Below are 20580 nucleotides of genomic sequence, written 5' to 3' on the forward strand. Positions count from 1 at the left end.
TTAGAGTTGGGAGGATCTGACCTTAGATACTTAATTACTTATCTATGTTACCTTGAACAAATCACTTAACCCCACTGCCTAGCCAAAAAAAAAAAAAAAAGAGTCATTCAAAATAAGAATGAAAGTACAAGAATCAACACTAGATTCCATGCCTTCAGTCTACTGGCTGGAAAGAGGAATATAATAATAATAATAATAATAATAATAATAATAATAAACTGATTTATGTGTAGCAAATAATTACAAAGTCTAGCCTTGACCTAATAAGGAAATATCTTACTTAGATATTCTCATAGCTCAAAAATTATAATGGCTAGGTCTTCAAACCCATCATACCCAAGACCAGACCATTATTTGACTTATCCAGGTCTAACAGAACTATTTTCATCTCTCCCCTCCTTCCTCTTCTAGAGGATTTGCAAGGAAGGTAACTTTTATCTCTGGCCATCTACTTTTCTGTGAGATTCAGAGATAGAAGCATTCTGTCCCATTTTGGGGGGAGGGTCACATGGACAAATTGAGAGAGCAAAGAGTTTGACCCACTAATGAAATCAAAATTTCAGAGTTGGAAGGGCACTTAGACACCATATCAACTAACTGGAACTTAAAAAAGAATCCTCAATACAACATGCCCAGCAAGTGGTTAAGTTGATATGCAGAAATTTTTTGAAGACTCCTGTGAGGGGAACAAACAAAATGTTAAGGCTGTTTCACTTTTGCATAACTTTAATTATTGGATATCTCTTAATAGCAAACCAATATTTTCCCTTAGAATTTCATAATATTCCTCCTAATTCTTTCTTCTGAGATTACATGATACCATGGATAGAATATTGGGTTTGGAATCAGGAAAACTCATCTTCATGAGTTTAAAATTCACCATTACACACATTATGTCACCCTGGGCAAATCACTGGACCTTGTTTGTCTAAGTTACCTCATATGTTAAATGTGCTGAGAAAGAAGTAGTAAACCACTCCAGTATCTTTGCCAAGAAAACTTCAAATGGGATAGTGACTGAACAACAATAATAAGAATTCCTTTTCTACATGACAGTCATTCAAATACTTGAAGATAGTTATCTTGAGTCCTCTCAACTCTTCGTCAAAGTGAACATCATGCTATCTTTTCACTGATATTCATATAAGATAGAATTGAGACGCTTCACCATCTTAGTTGACCTTTTTTAATCTCCTTTCTAATGTAGCATGTGGAAGCATCCCCCCCATTTACACAGTGAGTCCCTGCAACAAAAATTTAAGGTACCATAGCCTCTTCATCTACTTAAAGCTATAAATCTTTGTCATTATTAAATATGTTTATGTTTCTACTTAATCAGAATGCAGAATTACCTCAAAATAAATGCAATGGTGTCATAATAAAAGTGACTATAAAACATCTCCCTCATACACTAGGAAAATATAACATCAGTGGGAAGAGCAAACACTCCTGGGCATTTACATAAGGAACCTCTGTGTTCCAATACACATGCATGGAGCATGCCATACAGTGTTCTAAGTCCACAAATCTTTAATGCCATCAAACTGATCCCCATTGTTACATTGCCAAAGACTTTCTGAGTCTGAACATTCCCAATTCTTCAATATAACACTTTTAGTCTTTCTAAAGGATGAAATCTCTTTTTGCAGTCTGACTAGCTTCATTCTTTACTATAATACCTATATAAACCAGCAAAAAGTATGTCCTATACCTCATTGCATTAATATTCCCTCCCTGAGGAGAAATAGAAACAGGATCTGAGAGCACCTGACAAAAAAAGCAGGTCAAAAGAAGGTTGATACACACTAGCCCCCTTGATCTTTGAAATGACTCTTGTCTTAATGCTGGAGCTGCCCGAGTTCTCCCCTCCTCCCGAGGACGAGGCCCTCCCCCTCGGCTTGGCCTCCTTTCTCTACAGGCGGTGGGCGGAGGTGTTTTCTCCTCCTCCACCAGGCTGGGCCGGGGGCGGGGGCTGGGGCCGCTACCACGGCTCCTCTGCATCATCGCTGTCGTTGGGCAGGGTGGACAGCACAGACCACAGTGAGGTGGACGCCAGGTCCAAGCCCCGGCCCACCTGGGGCCTCCACCCCTTTTTGCGGCTGAGGAGGCTGCGAAGCTTAGAGAGATGCAGGACTCGTGGTTCAGTAAGAAGGCTGATGAACAGTGCAACAATCAGGCACAATTTGGGGTATCTGTGATGGAGAATGCCATCTGTATCCAGAGGAAGAATTGTGGAGTTTGAACAAAGACAAAAGACTATTACCTTTAATTTAAAAAAAAAGTTATCTTATTATGTAATTCTGCTATATCTCATACTTTATGTTTCTTCCTTAAGGATATGATGTCTCTCTCATTACATTCAACTGAGATCAATATATACCATGGAAACAATGTAAAGACTAACAGAATGCCTTCTGTGGGGGATGGGGGAAGCAAGAATGGGGGGAAGTTGTAAAATTCAAAATAAATTTATTAAGTAATTTTTTAAAAAAGAAGGCAGATGAAATTCAGTGTTAATGCAGATAGCAACAAACCAAAATGCATTTATGATGCTCTGAAGGCTCTTTATGGGCCAAAGATCTATGGTTCATCTCAGTTACTCAGTGCTGATGTATCCACATTGATTAATGCTAGGGACATGATCCTAGAGAGATGGGGTGAATACATCCAAAGTGTTCTTAACAGACCATCATCAATCAATGCAGAAGCCACTGGCTGTTTACCTCAAGCTGAAGTCAATTGGTCCCTAGCTAAAGTTCCAACTGAAGAAGAGGTTTTGAATGCCATTAGGTTCCTTTCAAGTGGCAAAGCACCTGGTACTGATTCTATTCCAGCTGAATTCTACTGGTAGGGGTCCATTGCTCATCTAAAAACTGACTGAAATTATCCAGGTTATATGGCAAGTTATATATTCCCTAAGAATACAAAGATGCCTCCATTGTCCATCTCTATAAAGGTAAAGGAAATAGATTGTCCAGTGACAATCACAATGGTTTCTCTCTTTTATTCCGTGCTGGTAAGATTCTTGCCAGAGGCCTTCACAATAGACTGATCCTTCACCAGGAAGATGGTCACCTCCCTGAGAACTAGTGTGGCTTCAGAAAAGGTCAAAGAATACTCAATATAATGTTTGCTGCCTGATAACTCCAGGAAAAATGCCAGAACAGAATAGAAGGCTGTATACAACATTTGTAGATCTGACCAAGGCCTTTGATACTATCAGAGGGTTTATAGAAAATTATGTCAAAATTTGGTTGCCTGGAGAAGCTCATCAATATTGTACATCAATTTCATGATGGTATGCATGTCCAGGTTCTGGATAATGGACAATGTTCTCGAGATTTTCCAGTCACTAATGGAATGTGTCCTTGTTCCCAAGCTTTTTAGCATGATGTTTTCAGCCATGTTATCAAATGCCTTCAATGAGGATGAACATGGCCTCAAAGTCAGCTACTACCCTGATAGCAAATTCTTCAACTTGAAAAGGCTGCAAGTCAAGAACAAAGTAGAGGGAGTGCTGATGCATGATCTTCATTTGCAGATGATTGTGCACTCAATGCAGCCTCTGAAGCTGAGATGCCACAAAATATGGATCGATTCTTTGCTGCTTGTGCAAATTTTGTTCTAACAATTAACACCAAGAAAACAGTGGTGCTCCATCAGTCAGCACCATACCATCCAAATGTGGAACAATCAATTGTAGCAAATGAAGAAGTAGAACTGTGGACAAATTCACTTACCTTGGCAGTGTTCTTTCCAAAAAAGGTACACAATGACAATGAGGGTGACACATGCATTGCCAGAGCTGATTCAGTATTTTGGAGACTCCAAAAGAAGGTGTGAGTGAGAAGAGGTATTAGACTAACTACCAAATTGAAGGTCTACAGAGCTGTACTGATCTCATTGCTATATGCCTGTGAAACCTAGACAGTCCACCAGCATCATGTCAGGAAACGGAATTGCTTCCATTTAAATTCTCCTTTTTGATTTATTTTATATTACTACAATCATCTTGTTGTGAGAGAAATCATAACACCCCCCCCCAAAAAAAGATGAGAAACCTCAAGAATAGTGAAAGAGGAAAAAAAGTATACTTCAGTCTGTGTTCAGATTTCAATGGCTCTGTCTCTAGGATGAGTTGTCTTTCCCATCATAGCCACCAGAGAAGTTGCTTCAATATTTTTCCCAAAGTTGCTATCACAAGCTGTATTTCCCTCCACTCCATTCCTCCCCATTCTCATCTATTCCATTCTTTCCTTACATCCTGTCCCTGTTCAGAAGTGTGTTGTATCTGAGTACCCTCTCCCATAAGCTTCCCTCTCTTCTATCACCTATGCCCCCCTACCCTCCCCCCATTCCTCCTTATCCCATCCCTTTCCTCTCATTTCTCTCTAGGGTAAGATAGATTTCTATACTCTATTAAGTGTGAATGTTATTTCCTCTCTGAGTCATTTCTGATGAGAATGAAGGCTCATTAATTCCCCCTTGCCTTCCTCCATTCCACTCCATTGTAAAAGTCTTTTCTTCACTCTTATGTGAAATATCTTAGCCCCTTCCTCCTCTCCTTTCTCTTCCTCCCAGTACTTTCCTTTATCACCCATTGATTCCACCTTTTTACTGTATTATACCATTATATTCAGCTCCTTCTCGTGCCTTATCTATATGTGCTCCTTCTAACTTCTCTTATAAATGAAAAAGTTCATATGAGTTATCAGTATCCTCTTCCCATGCAGGAATATAAGCAGTTCAACATCATTAAATTCCTCATAATTAGTCCCTCTTGTCCAACCCATCTATGGTTGCCCTGAGTCCTGTATTTGGAGATCAAACTTTCTGTTCAGCTCTGGTTGTTCCAGTAGGAAAGTCTGAAAGTCCTCTGTTTCATCCCCTGAAGGAGGATGTTCAGTTTTGCTGGGTAGTTGGTTCTTGGTTGTAAATCAAGAGCTTTTGCCTTCCAGAATATCATGTTCCAAGCCCTGTGAACCCTTAATGTAGATCCTCCCAGATCCTGTGTAATCCTGACTATAGAGCTACTGTAGTTGAACTGCTTGTTTCTGTCAGCTTTTAGTATTTTCTCTTGACTTGGGAATTTTGGAGTTTGGTTATAATATTTCTGGAAGTTTTTCTTTTGGGATCTCTTTCAGGAGGTGATCAGTGAATTCCCTCAGTTTCTATTTTACCCTCTGCTTTCAGGATCTTAGGGCAATTTTGCTGTATTATTTCTTGAAAAATGCCAATTCTGCTGTCTTCCCTGATTCCCTCATTTGCCTTTTGGGTTGCTTTTTCCATTTGGCCTAAACTGGTTTTTAATATATTTTCTTCAGGTTTTTTTTATTTCTTTCACCAAGTTGCTGACTTGTTTTTCATGATTTATCTGCATTTCTCTCATTTCTCCCTCTATTTTTTCCTCTACCTCCCTTAATTGCTTTTCAAAATCTTTTTTGAGCTCATCTGTAGCCTGAGCTCATTTTCTATTTCTCTCTATTTCTTTTGGATACAGAAACTTTAATTTTGCCATCAATTGAATGTGTATTTTGATCCTCCATGGGACCAAAGTAATTTTCTATGATCAGATTCTTCTTTTTCTGTTGTTTGCTCATTTCCTCAGCCTATGACTGATTTACTGTACTTCTAAGGCTTTGGGGGATTTTTGGGACAACCCACAGGGACCATCTAATGAGAGACCCTGACTGCTCTCTTGCCTGTGTTCAGGCCCTCCCTTCTGCCCTGGAGCTGTGAGGATGGGCCCTGCTCTGCTATAGTGGTGCTATGGAGGCCCAGACTGCAACCTGGATCTGAGTGTGGGCAAACAGCTGAATTCTTCCCCAGTGAGAGCAAAGAGACCTCTGCAGTCTCCCCCAACCATCTTACCAACTATGAGCTGAGAGCTCTAGATGTGCTGGGTGGCTCTGCTGACTCCCGCTGCAGGTTTTCACCACAGGACTGCTCTGAGACCAGAGCTCTGCTCTGCACTTACTCTGGTGTGGCAGAGTTCTCTCACTACCCCTTCCAGCTTGCCTTGATGATCCCTGGACCAAGAGGTCTAGAAACTGCCCCCTCTGCCATGTACCTAAGTGCCCAGCCTGCCTGCCTGCTCTACAGCTATGGCTGTGCTGCAGCTTGTTCCAACTGCTGGTCCCACTGGAACAGACCTTTTTGTAGAACTTCTAAGTTGTCTTGGACTGAAAAATTGTATCACTCAGTCTTTCTGTGAGTTCTGCCTCTCTAAATTTTGTCTAGAGTCATAATTTGATGGCTTTTGGAGTTTCGGGGGGAATGAGTTTTTGGGAATTCCTGCCTTCATGCTGCCATCTTCCATTTAAATTTTCTTAAGAAGATTCTGAAGATCACCTAACAGAAGATATCAGACACTGAGGTCCTTTCTCAAGCTAAATTGCCAAGCATTCCAACATTACTATGGAGAGTGCTGTTATGATGGGCTAGTTATGTTGTTAGAATGTCAAAGTACACTTTCCAAAAAGACTATTCTATGGAAAACTCACACAGGGCAAGCACTCACAAGGAGTTCTGTAGAAGCAATATCAGGACACCCTGAAGGTCTCTCTTAAGAACTTTGGAATTGATTTTTCAGCATCAGAGACACTGGCACAGGACTGTCCAGCACAGCATGCCCTCATCAGTAAGGGTACTATATGAGAAGGCAGAATTGAAACAACTCAAAGTAAACATGATATCCATGAGTTTAGAGTAAGCACTCCAGGTGTTTACATGGACTATTTGTTCCTGACCCCTGATAGAGTGTTCCAAGCTCATATTGAGCTAATCAACCTCAGTGGGACCCACTGTAATTTGTCTCAAACATAGAGATGTCATTTTGGTCTTCTATAATGAAGGACATTCAGAACACTGAGTTTGCACGCTTTAACAGAATCCTGGATAATAGACCACTTCCTCAGAGCATGCTTTTCTTGCTGCCAGTCCACATGGAAGAGGCTAGGGAACCTCTGCTTTCAGAAAGGTATGATGGATGATGAAGGGACTTGCTACCTCATTTAGAGTACACTATAACTAACATTTAGACATTCTGTGACTGATCCCAGGCTCTAATCATGTGGCAAAGAAAAGACTTTTAAGTGACTGTTGAATTTGAAAGGGATGGGGGGCTGGGTGGTACTTTGAAAATGCACCTGGGATGTATTTCAGTGAGACAATGATTGCTCTGATTCCAAAGTGGAAAAAAGACTGCAGTTCTCTATCTCTTAATCTGGGCTGCTTCCATGTGACCTGTGAGCACAGGACTTATTATTGGTTTTAGAATTATTGAATCTACTATTTTCTGTTTTTAAATGAAGATATAGAATGCTGAGATCTTGTGAGTTTCAAAAGTTCAGAATAGTTGGTCTCAGATGTCTAGGAGATGGAGTACAATCAGAATATGGAAGAAGTCAACTACATAGGAGACAGAAGATGAACCCTGAAGCAGATCTCTCTACCTGTCTGACTACTTAGTGGTCAGGGGACATAGACTCATCTCTATAAGTCTTGTCACACTTGAAAATGATCTTCATACATTGTGTGAACCCAGAGTCTATGGTGATTGATACTCTGCCTCTAGTTTGAAGATGAGGGAGATGAAACACTTTGTGACTTCTGTTCTTGCCATAACTTTGTAGGAAATATTCCTTTATAAAATGTAGCCAATGTTAATTGTTTAAATGAAACTACAGTGCTCATCACAGGTAATTGATATTGGGGAGAATTTACTTGAATGATGACTCAAGCTAATAACATTAGAAAAACTTACTGGGGTACCCCTAGAATCTTGATAGGGAGATATAGCCTCATTTTATGGGCTTTTCCCATTATACAAGTTAGGAAAAGGACATTTATAACTTTTAAAGACTATTTGCTAATTGACTTTAACAAATGGATCATTTCACAGATCCACTAAAAGTTCATTGGTATGCCTGTCTTCCCATAGTCTCAAGCAATTGCTTTTTTCTTCAAGGGTCATTTTTATCAATCTGATGAATTTGAAGTAGGACATTGGAGTTATTTTAGTTTTAATTTGTATTTCTCTTATTCTTCATGATTTTGTTCATAATCATTTTCCATGATTTTCTTCATCATTGCTTATAATGATTATAGATAGCTCCTATTTCATTTGAATACTTCCAAACCTGGGAGTTCCCTACCATATGTTATACTAAATCACTAACACTTAGAGAACTGTAAATTAAAACAACAGATTGGCTAAGATGATGACAAAGAAAAAAGACAAATGTTGGAAGGGATATGGAAAAAACTGGCACAGCAATGAATAGGGGTGGAAATGTAAACCATTCTGGAAAGCAATTTGGAACTTTGCAAAAAAAAAAAATACCCACTGTTAAACTATGCCTATCCTGTGACCCAGCAATTCTGTTTCCAGCTCTATATCCTCAAAAAAGTGGGTACCCATAGATACAAAAATATTTATATGAACTCTTTTTGTAAAGGTAAATAATTGGAAACAAACAATTGGGGAAACAGCTTAATATTATGTATATGAATGTAATAGAATACTGTTGTGGCATGTTATCAGAAATGAAAAGGGTGAATTCACCACCAATATAGGGAAAATTAAAACAATTGTTAGCCAAAAATCAGTTCCCTAAGTAAAAATCCCCAGGATCAGGTAGATTCATAAATGAATTCCAACCAAATATTAAAAAAAAAACAATTGGTTCCAATAATATAAAGACAGGTAAAGAAGTCCTTCCAAAATTCCTTTCCTGACACAAATGTGGTGTTAATATTTAGCCCAAGAAGAGTCAAAAAAGAGAAAGAAAATTATAAACCAATTTCCCTAATATATATTGAAGCAAAAAATTTTAAACAAAATACTACAAGAATATTACAGTAATATAGCACAAGGACTGACCATGTGGTTTATACTAGGAATACAGGACTGGTTCATTGTTATAGAAAGTATCAGCATAATTGACCATATCAATAACAAAACCAACAAATCATATGATTATTCCAATAGAGAAGAAAAAACTTTCAACAAAGCACATTAATTTCTCTTCTTTAAAAAAACCTCTAGAAAACATAGTAATAAATGGAGTTTTCCATGGAGTTTTCTAAAACCAACAGCATTATCTTCAAGCTAGAATTTAACAGAAAATACATCAAATGAATGAGTTCTCCAAATGAGAGCTCAGATATCTCATTTCAACCATCAGAAATACCCCAAATTAACAATCAGTCAATAAACATTAAGTGCCTACTATGGGCTAGCTACTGTACTAAGTATTAGGTATGCATAAAAAGGAAAAAAAGATAGTCCTTGCCCTCAAGGAGCTTGCAATCTAATGGAAGAAGATGCAACAATTATGTCAAAATAATAACCTAATACTATATACAGATAAATAGGAAATAATTAGTAGAGGAAATACATGAGAATTAATGGGAATTAGGAAAAACTTTTCACAAAAGACAGGATTTTAGATAGAATTGAGATATGGGTGAAGGTGTGAGAGACAATGAGAAGTCAAGAACAATAGCTAAATTGTGAACAAGGGGAACTGAGAAGATGATCAAGTTCTATTGAGTAATGGGGATATTTGAAATGGGGGAGATGTTGAGAAGAGGCCCACCTTCCTCAAACCCACCAGCAACAACTTTCAACAATAAGCAAATGGGCACAGAGTCCTGGGATTGGCAGCACCCTCCAGACCACCTATCCTGCTTCTGTTCCATTCCTCATGGTCATCATCCAGGGAAAGAGTCTCAGTTAAGAAGAGGCAATTCATTTCCACCAATATCCAACCAACTGTTATTCACAGCCTTTTCTCCCCATCTTCCATTTTCTCCAAGGGTGACTAATTTCTACTAAGAGGAGAGGCAGGAGGTTGGAGAAAAAACTTAGTCACTTTTCCTTAGTGAGAAAGGATATTGGGCTAGAATAAAATCTATCTATTCCCTTAAATATTATTAGTCTAAGTGATTTTCATGTTCAAGCTAAACTTTTGATTGCTGTTCATTAACAGGGAAAAAAGAACCCAAGCTTTCCATCCAAGGCTTGATTCCCTTCCTATAAAATACAAATTCCACAATGAATACTCATAATAAGGAACTAAGAAATCTGTTTATCCAAGTCAAAGCAGAAATTTGAGAAAATGTACATAAGAGAATATACACTAGGTGATAGAGAGTGAAGGAACTTTCTCATAGGGAGCAAAGAACTCAAATCAGGAAAATCCTAGATCTCACCCAAAAGGGAAATTTCCCCAAGTTTCTAGTATAGTAAGCTGGGGATAAGGACATGTTGGATACTGCCATCTCTTCTCATGTTGGATTTGTCCCAGAAGTCTACTGATTTACTTTATTAATCTGAAGTGGGGTTGGCACTGAATGTCTTCTCTTGAAGTTAGAAGCCAGAAGCAGACTGCAGAGTCTGAAGAGGTTCAAAAGAATGTAAGAGATTAAAGGAGTTCAGAGAAAGAAAAGAGCTCTTTTTTTCTCTCCAGTTCTCCAACTCTACTCTGAAACTCAAGAAAGTTCAGGACATTTATTCCCATTAATGAGAAAAGGAATCCCATTCCAATGGTCTTTGAGATTTGAGTTCACATGTTTGTTTTGCTTTTTTTTTTTTGCATTCTCAATTAAGGGACTGAATGGAAGAAAAAGAACACATATCTTTATTTTTTTAGGGTTTTTTTGCAAGGCAAATGGGGTTAAGTGGCTTGCCCAAGGCCACACAGCCAGGTCATTATTAAGTGTCTGAGACCGGATTTGAACCCAGGTACTCCTGACTCCAGGGCTGGTGCTTTATCCACTGCACCACCTAGCCGCCCCTATATATCTTTATTAATTGAAAGAAATTAGTTTAAAAATTTTTTTAAATCCTAAGCAACATAATTATGTAATCAATAAAGAAAATGTCATTGTAAAAATACAAAATTCATTTATGCTTTTAAAAAGCCATATAAAATGCAGTTATAGAAGAACATTTTAATATCATAACAAGTATATATCAAAACCCAAAAGTTAACATATACAATGGGGATGAAGTGGAACTATTGCTAAAAATGCAAGGATCAAAGCAAAAATGTCCATTATTCCCATCATTATTTTATATATACTTTAAATGCTATCAATAAAAATAAGACGAGATCAAAATTCAAGTCAAAAAGTTAGATATAGAGGATATTTAAAAAAACTATCCTTATTTGTTAGTGTTGTTTACTTAGAAATTCTGCAGTATCAATCATTATTGAGACATTTGCTTCAGCAAAATTGGAGGATATGAAATAAAATCACAAAAAGTTACATCATTTCTATTTAATAATAATAAAATTTAAGAAGCAACAATGAAAAGGGTGATCCTATTGCAAATAACTGCAAAACACATAAAATATATGGAAATCCAATTACTGAAACATACAAAATATTGCAAAAATTCAATTACAAAGTTCTCCTTAAAGAAATGAAAAGCAGCTTAAATGGAAGGAGGAATATTCAGTGCTCCAGTGCTGATAAAATGAGTTTACATTTTTAATATTATACAAATCAAATTATCAAAGGAATACTTTACAGAGTGCAGTAAAATAATAACAACACATTTAGGGGGGAAAGATCCAGAATAGCAAGAGAAATAAAGAGGTATTGATGAAAGAGGAATTGTACTTCCAGAACTCAATTTCATAAAGTAGCTATCTTCAAAATCATCTCATATTAGTTAAGAAATTAAAATTTAGATCACAGACTCAATAAGGTAAAATGAGAAACAATATGTAAACCCTAAAATTGCTAACTTTAAAAATATAAGATTAGAAAATGACATAAAATACAGTTTAGACAGAGTTTTGTTCCTTGCAATTTACCATAAGCCTATATTTGGAGGCCATTATGGTAATGACCACCTAGATCAGAGGAAAGGATAAAAAAAGAGGATCATCCTTATATAATATCATGTTTTCTCAGGGAGGACAAATTCTTTCAGAAGTTAAAGTAAAAGAACAGCAGGACAATTTCCTTTCTAAGTTTTAGAGAAGGCACATTCCATTACTCACAACAACTAAGAAAATCAATCTTTGACTAGGAATAGTTGTGAGAAACTTATTATTACCCTAGGGTCAGCTAGAGTCATAAGGATGGGAGTTCAAATCTGGCCTCAGACTTGACTCTTGACCACTTGACTCTTACTAACTATGTGATCTTGAGCAAGTCACTTAACCACAATTACCACACATCCTGATTCATATCTGGTCATTGGACCCAGATAACTCTGGAAGATAAAGTGAGGTTGGTGATGAAGCATCACATCCCCTCAACTCAAATCCAATTCATGTGCTTGTAATGGCATCAGCTTCCTGATGTCATGGCCTTCTTCAAAAATGAATGACACACATTATTATTATTATTATTATTATTATTATTATTATTATTATTATTATTATTATTATTCTGATATTCCCCCCATTTTGATCAAAAATGACATCATGACATCCCTACAGATCAACTAAGGAAGGAGAAATGAGGGGCATCTTGGAAAGGTAAATAACATGTCTTGGAAACTTAGGGTTGCAAGGATATGGGCAGGCAACATAAGATCTATTAGGGCACGAACATGGATTTTACACATTTACAGAGTCAAAGGAGCAAATTACAGAGATCAAAAAGAGACAATCTGCTTTGATTAAACAGCCTGTACAAATAAGAAAGACAGAGGGAGAAAGAAAACAATAACATAAAATTCTAGTCCATTTCCTTTCTTCTGGAGATATCTTATGTGCTTCTCTATCTCCAGAGTCCAGGCTCTTCACATAAAATTCAGTTTGCTTGTATTTATCTTCCTTTTGGGTAAAAGAAATATCTCAAATACAAACTTTATCAGGTCAAATCTTATTTTCCCGTTAAAAAAGCATGAAATTTAGAACTTTTTTAATCAGAGAAATCACAATTTGTTTTTACAATTGTCACATAGAGAACTTGATCACAAATAGGAAAGGATTCTATTACGAAAGTGCATTCATTAAAGACTGCCAAATTAGCTTGAGCTTGTAACATATACATCTGATAATCATATTAGAATAGTGTGTATTTAGTATGTGATTTGCCAATAAAACAATTTTAATCTTTTTCCAATGTTTAAAAAAAGAATCAAAGATACTTGGTTGACTAACATTCCTTTCCTTAAAAATAGAACTTGAGATAGTTATGATAGAGATTCATATGCTGATGTTGCAAAACATTTATATTTGTTTAAATATCCTCTTACAATTTGAAAAGCTACAATGATCTTAATTCCCATAGGAATATATAGCTGTCAACAATTGCCAACATTAAACACTAACCTAGCTGGTTATTAGATCTAGATAGTTGTAAACCAAAAATGGCATAAATTCCACCTGACATAATTAAAGAATCTTGTTATTTTCCAGGCAGAGGTTAGGTAGGTGACCAGGTTCCCTTGAGTCAGGCTTTAAATCTACCAGGTGAGGCATTTCAAATGTCATATTTTGGAAAAGAGAGATGGAAAAGTCCAATCTCAGAACTTGTTGAATAGTTGCTTTCCCAATTAGCTCAATGAGATTGTCATCCACATTATCCAAGTCTAAACCCCATAAGGTTCCTATCCTCATAGGCATTAATCCATCTAAATTTCAATACCCAGACTCAGACTCAGATAGAAGCTCAATTTTCAGTCTCATGAGGTCTTTAATAATAATAATAATTTTCTTACAATCAAATAAAAAATTTAGTTCTAAACCTTAGAGTCTACAAGACCACAATGTGTTGTGTATTACAGTGACAGCAGCAATATATTATCAAAGAAAAACTGATACTTCATTCTATCAATTGTGGCACATTAAGGACTGTACTCAAAAATGAAATAAACAAACCTTGAGATATAAAAAGTACAATAATCCCAAGTTGCATCTAGAATCAATTTTTATAAAAAAATAAAAATTTTGTTAGTAGAATATGCAGTTATTATTTAAAATAGATATAACACAAACCATTGTTTTAAAATTATTTTTAAACAATTAGAACATCTTAGATGATTTTTTAAAATCAATAGATGTTACTAATTTCAAATGTAACAAAACAGTCATAAGACCATTCAGATTTCCAAGTAGGGTGATACATGAATTTCTTTAGAACATAATATTTTCTTATTGAAATCTTATTTCTTAGAACAATAGCAAAACTCCATAGAGGTTTTCTTAACTTAAATCTTATAAACATAATAATTTTACATATTTTGTTTTACAAATTTTTATTTACTTTTAACCAAATATACTGATATCATTCTCAAAAAAAATGAGATTCTTCAGGAATTTGAATCCTATGCTTGTGATATATTCAGTACATTAACACTAATTCTTACCTATGCCATAGAAAAGGAAGCAAAAATAGCAAAATTCTTTCTGCTGACAGTAGTTTAGATGCTTTTATCTAATGACAAAATGTCTCAATATTGGCAAATTTCCCCATTCATTACTTTGAAAATTTTTTCTATGAGATCTATAAGCAAGGGTATAACTAAACAGGTGGAAAAGATATAGGAAAATGGAACTCCACAGAAAGATTCAAAGTCTTGCTTCAATATAGTAGTTTGGATCAAAAGGGAATTCCAAGATGTTTTGAGTCACATGCACTGAAAGTGGAAGGATTGTTATCAGCAATTAACTTTAGCTGAAGCCCTCTTCTCTAACTGACCTGGGATGTTTAGCCATTCAGTTACTAATACTAAAACACCCCTATTTTATGCAAGGATTTTTGCTAGAATTTTACAACACTGATACTCTTGCAATGGGGTTAAATTTTCTATTGTTGATGCTGGGATTGGGGGGCATAGGAATTTGAGGGCCATTGAAAAGCAAAAGAATTCGCCTACTCTATGGGATGTTAAAACTGCTCAGGATTTTATTAAAGCAAATTATTACAAATATACTGGTTAAAACTCCTAGAAAGGTACTTTAAGAATAGGCTGAGTGAAATTTGAGAGAGGGCCAGCATGGGAGCTTATGGCCTAGGAGGAAAGAGAGATGTAGACATCCTGCAGATCAAAAGATAGAATCAAGAAGAAGAAGATGAAGAGTCCAGAAGGGCTGGTGTTTCCTGTTAAATATCCTTCTATGGTAGGTTGAGCAAGGGTGACCTTGGGTAGCGGTCTTGCACCTTGGGCCAGGTATCTTCTAATGGCAAGCTACAAACTGGTTCTTTCTGTCCCAAGGTGTTCAACATCTAAGTTCAACATTTTATTTCTGGTCACATCAGCATCAAAGGGAAGGTGAGATGAAGGGGAAATCCCTCCCCCTTTACATGACCAGAACCAGATAAAGGGTTGAAGACTAGGGGTTGGAAATGAGGACACAAGATACGAATTTTACATTAAACAATGAAACAATAGAAGTCATTTTACATCTCAAGAGCAAAGACCTTTCCAAAACCTTAACAAGATTCCCAGATTTTAACAGCCTTAAAACATTATAGATTTTGTTTCTGCTTCATTCATAATTCTCTACATCATTTCCCTCCTCAAAATTATTTGGGATCCAGATTTTTCTGGGACTTTCAGAGTCCATTTGGAGATGAATGCATTGCAGTAAGAACTCTATTGAGGCAGGGTCCAGAGAATGATTGCTATCAGGACTGGTACAGCTGACTGGCATCCTGCAGAGGCAAGTCTTGGAGATGTACAGCTGGTAAGCTAGAGAAAGGCAAGCAAAAACCAGAGAAATATATTTTAACAGAAAGTGCTATTTAACAGAGAAAGTTATTTAACAGTTAAATTATTTAAGCTATTTAACCCAATAATAAGGGAAAAAAACTAGAAGGTCTATAAAGAACAGGTATTATATTTTATGATACTAAGCAAGTATCAGAATATTTTTATAAGAACATGGCTCCCAATATAACACAGATTTATTGATACCACATTAAGTTGTAACCAAAAGCTCAAGAATAGTATAAACAAAAGTACTGAATAAGCATTTTAAAATTGTACATGTCCCATAAGTAATTTGCAACAAAAGTTTCATTTTAACTTTGGCTATGTTTTGAATGAACAAAAATACTAATTGAAGAATGACTCTCTCTTTTAAAGTAGTTCACATCTTATGTTAAAAAGAAAGAAAGCCAAGACCAAATATTTGTTAATCATTAAAGATTTAGAAGTTTGAGTTCCACTGGCTCACTCTTATACTTAGTTATAGTGCACCTGGAATGATTATGGCAATTTGCTATTAAAGAACAGAGATGGACATGAACACATGTTCCCTTATGAATTATATGTCCTTTACAGGCAGAGGTTCCAGATAATCCTTTTCAATGAGTCAAGTTCCATGTCTGCCAGTTTAGTGCTTCCCTTAAGAGAATCCTACCACAACTGAGGTTGAGATCATTCTCTCAAAGACCACCATCCACAGCTTTAAAATCAAACCTCATGGGTTTAATTGCTTCACTGGCACATTGTTGTCTTTCTATTTTAACATTCTTGATGTCAGACAGATCAGTTATCCATATATTAATTACCTATAACCAGCGTTTCAGATGACTTGAGCACTAAGAAGAATCAAGAGCATGCCAGTGAATTATAATTCAATTGTTGCTCATGTACCTAAGGACAGTACTGTAAATGAATTTGAGATGTAAAAATACCATAATCCTAGTTCACATTTAGAACTAAATTTTTTATAAAAGAAAGTTTTTGCAATGAACCAATTTAGTTATTTACTATGTTTAAAATAATTAAATATCTTCTTTGGCTAGGATATTGCCCATTATCTCCAGACTTTTCACATAACAATTAGGCAGAGATTGTTACAGAGAAATCTCAAATTATCACTATTATTTTAGCTTCTTCATGTTACATAAGTACTTTTGTGTAAAAGCAAACAGCTACTACAGTTTGGGGATATGTATATATATATATATATATATATATATATATATATATATATATATATATAATTTACATATATAGCCAGAAACTTCTATAAAGACAACTTCACATTAATCCTATTTAACTACTAGACATATTCAAAAAACAAATGATTACTTTCAGAATTCTTTAAAACCATGAGAACATTTTAGATGACTTCAAACACATGTTATTAATTCCTCAATTAACATGAGTTATTAAAATTTACAAAATAATATTCCTATTATTATGTTATACATTATTTAGTAATATTTGGAATCCTAATGGGTTCTTGGTTTTAATATTTCCCTTTAATTATCCTTACAAAGTAATCAGATATTAATTCCAGACTTCAATACTCTTATAATATTCAAATAGTTTTATATGTTCTTAAGAGATAACCAAATAATTACAAGTTTACAAAAGCATATCACATAATTAATAGAGATTTTTCTGCATTTTACTTGTGGACCCCCACACACACACACACATACACACACACACACACACACACACACACACACACACACACACACACACATACATCAGCAGAAAACATCTCACAATCAGGACATATTTTCCAATTTCCTGTTTTTTCTGTTTGCAATTTACATGAGGGAAGAAATCTACATTTTTTTACTTCTACAAAATTAAACATATAATTACTAACTTACATTAAACATGAGATTTTGATGCTAGCATCTCATTCCCTTAGAATAAAGCTAAACAATAAAAAAAGAAGAAAATGAGAATTCCTAAGGATTCAATCTTATGATAATTTTTTCAAAACCCCAGTTAATTCTTATTCATGCTATAGATGGTAGGCAGTGTTACAAGGCTTCAAATTGATCTGTGTTAATCATAATTTTCTTAGGCTACAAATGGAATAACAAGGTTAGTTTACAAAATGAAGTTTTATCCTTTAACCAATAACCCATGGATGGGTGGCATCCTTCCAAAGGCCAACCCTGATATAAAATTTTGAGGCATTTTATACAGAAAGAACAAAGAATAATAAAAACTGAATTAAGTAACCAATGAGATTTCACCTAGATGAAATAGTTTTACAATATGATTCTCTCAAACATATAATATTTGCTTAAAATTCCTATTGATAAGAATCTCACTTAGGCTGGAGAGTAAATATTTACAAATAACAATAGGATTTTCTCTCTCCTTATTCAAAATGTCTCTTGAGTTTTGTTGACCAGGTAAGGAATTCACTGGTACCATCACCGAGATGACCAGATAGTACTGACACAGCAAACTGACATTTTATAACTATTAGTTGAAGGTTAAAAGACTGATTTCTGATCAGAAGTGTATAGTTCAGAAGTATTAATTCCAATTTAAAGAATATCAGATTAGACAATGCATTTTCTTATTTTCAAATAACAGATGTTAAGTACAATTTAATTTCAGTCACACACACACACACACACACACACACACACACACACACACACTTTCCATAAATATGTGATGAGAGACAAAAATTACAGACTTCCTTCTTTTACCAACAAAAAGGCCTTGTGAGATTGTTGACAATGTATTACCAATATTAATTTAACATCAAAACAAATTAAATTACAGACTTTAGTACAGTATTTTCTTTCCCAAAAGAAATCAGTAAATATCCTTGGTAACATAATTATATATTATTCAATAACATATATTATTCAATATCATATCAATATTAGCCCCACCTAGCAGCTCCATTTCTTTACATACAATTAATCTCAATTATATATTTTTTCTTCTTAGTAAAATATATAAACTCCCAAATTTTTTACAGAACTTCTAAATGCTTTGAATTCAAAGGTAACTAAATTACTCTCTGATTTAACATGTTTCTTTTTTTAACCACAAGGAAGGGATCTTTCCTATCAAAAGTCTTCCAGTCCCCTTTTCAGGACAATAAGTGACAATTAGCTACATTTTTCTAAACCCAAGAAAATATTTTAAAATCTCAATTAATTATTTGGTTGTTTCACAGGTATTTTGCAAAGGTATTCATAACACACAAAAAAGGTATTCCTAAACACTTTCAAATGCAAACACAAATTGTGCTATTTATTTTATAATTTAAACCTGATTTACTAATTTGATTCAAAGGACAACTAGCTAGTCTTTGGAATTTTCTAATTGAGGTCAAATGGTATTAAAATTCCCTAGTAAGGAGGTAGGCTCTAATCTTATTAATTACTTAATTTTAAATTAGCCTTTTAAAAACAATTAAATTCAAAATAAAAGAATAACATTTTAACTCAGTTAACAATCATGAATTATTTCAGATCTGAATCACATACATACAGGGGAGTTTAGACACACAGACACAAACATAAAGACAATTCTTTTTGAACAAAGGTTGCACATTAATCAAATTGAGATTTTTGGACACCCTAACTGGCATCAAAATCTCAAACCTAGAAACATTTTGCCATCTCTCCAGGCCAATGGAGAGGTGTGAAAACATCTGATTGATGTTTAAATACACAAACACACATTATTAAGTTTTGAATCAACCAATTAGATAAAAAAATAATTTTTAGAATAAATTAGAATTTCTTGAGGAATCTCATATGTACATTAAGATTTTAAAATAGCCAATGAATAGTTAAAATTCCTTAATATAGTTGAATGTATTCTTTTTAAATTTTTTTTTTATTTATTTAAGGCAATGGGGGTAAGTGACTTGCCCAAGGGTCATGCAGCTAGGTAATTATTAAGTGCCTGAGGCTGAATTGAACTCAGGTCCTCCTGACTCCAGGACTGGTGCTCTATCCACTGTGCCACCTAGCTGCCCCAAATACATTTTTAAAGTTCAAATCCAGTTGTACTATTACAGAGATTTTAATTATTAGTACAAGTTTTATTAAAAATGAAATGTGAATTTCCTAGTCCCAGAAAAATTTCAGTCTTCCCTTTTTTCTTTTTTTTTTCTTAACTAATTGACCATCCCCTACCTCCCCTCTCAAGGGTGGGACCTCCTTAGCCTGAGCGGCTTTAAGGGATGGAGAATTAGTAACCACAAGTTAAGTCTAAGGAAAAGACTGTTCATTGGCCCCCTTCTATCCAATCCAAGAAAAAGGTATGAAGGTTCCCTATTTCTAAGCTATAGGGTTAGATCAAGTCATCAGAAGTATAGATATGCAATCCAGCTAGGACACAGAATATGCTTCTGAGACTAAAAAGGGTGAGAACTCTCTTCACCCCTCTATCCCCCCAACCATCCTGGGGTGGGGGTGGGGAGCACTACAGAGAGGGAGAGTGAGCATTTCAAAGAGACAGGGAGAAGAGAAAAGGTGGAAACAAAAAAGTAGTTGTCCTTTCAGGATGGAGACAGAGAGAAAATCTATAACTAGTTGATCTTTCCTTATTCAAATGTCAATCAAACTTTTAAAATCCTCCCAGCATGTGAGGGCTAACTTCAACACTAAAAAGCTTCAAAAAACTTTCACCAATTAAGAGGAAAACCTTTACTGGTCATTGTCTGGCACACAGCAGACCTTCCTGTAGGGGGTTGTGGACCCCAACACCAGCGTCCAGACCCAAGCACACCACAAAATACAGTCTTCAAGGACTTGCACACAGCAAACCTCATAGTCAATCTCCCTCAAAAATTCCCAGGTGCAAAGGAGAGACCTAAAATTCGGAAGGTTTTCCTCAAGGTTGATCTAGTCTGGTCCAGGAAAAAGGTC

The 20580-nt window shown here is 35.5% G+C and overlaps 1 protein-coding gene across 1 annotated transcript in view; it reads left to right on the top strand.

The window, feature by feature from the left end:
* The first annotated feature begins 1841 nt into the window (after nt 1–1841).
* Nucleotides 1842–20580, top strand: part of LOC141506593 (mitochondrial intermediate peptidase-like) — a 134720-nt gene continuing 115981 nt past the window's right edge. Inside the window, 2 exon segments of the mRNA XM_074213503.1 lie at nt 1842–2040; nt 5763–6158. Of these exon segments, the coding sequence (XP_074069604.1) occupies nt 1842–2040; nt 5763–6158 (595 nt within the window).

This window comes from Macrotis lagotis, chromosome 1, assembly GCF_037893015.1.
Source record: "Macrotis lagotis isolate mMagLag1 chromosome 1, bilby.v1.9.chrom.fasta, whole genome shotgun sequence".
Taxonomy (NCBI): domain Eukaryota; kingdom Metazoa; phylum Chordata; class Mammalia; order Peramelemorphia; family Peramelidae; genus Macrotis; species Macrotis lagotis.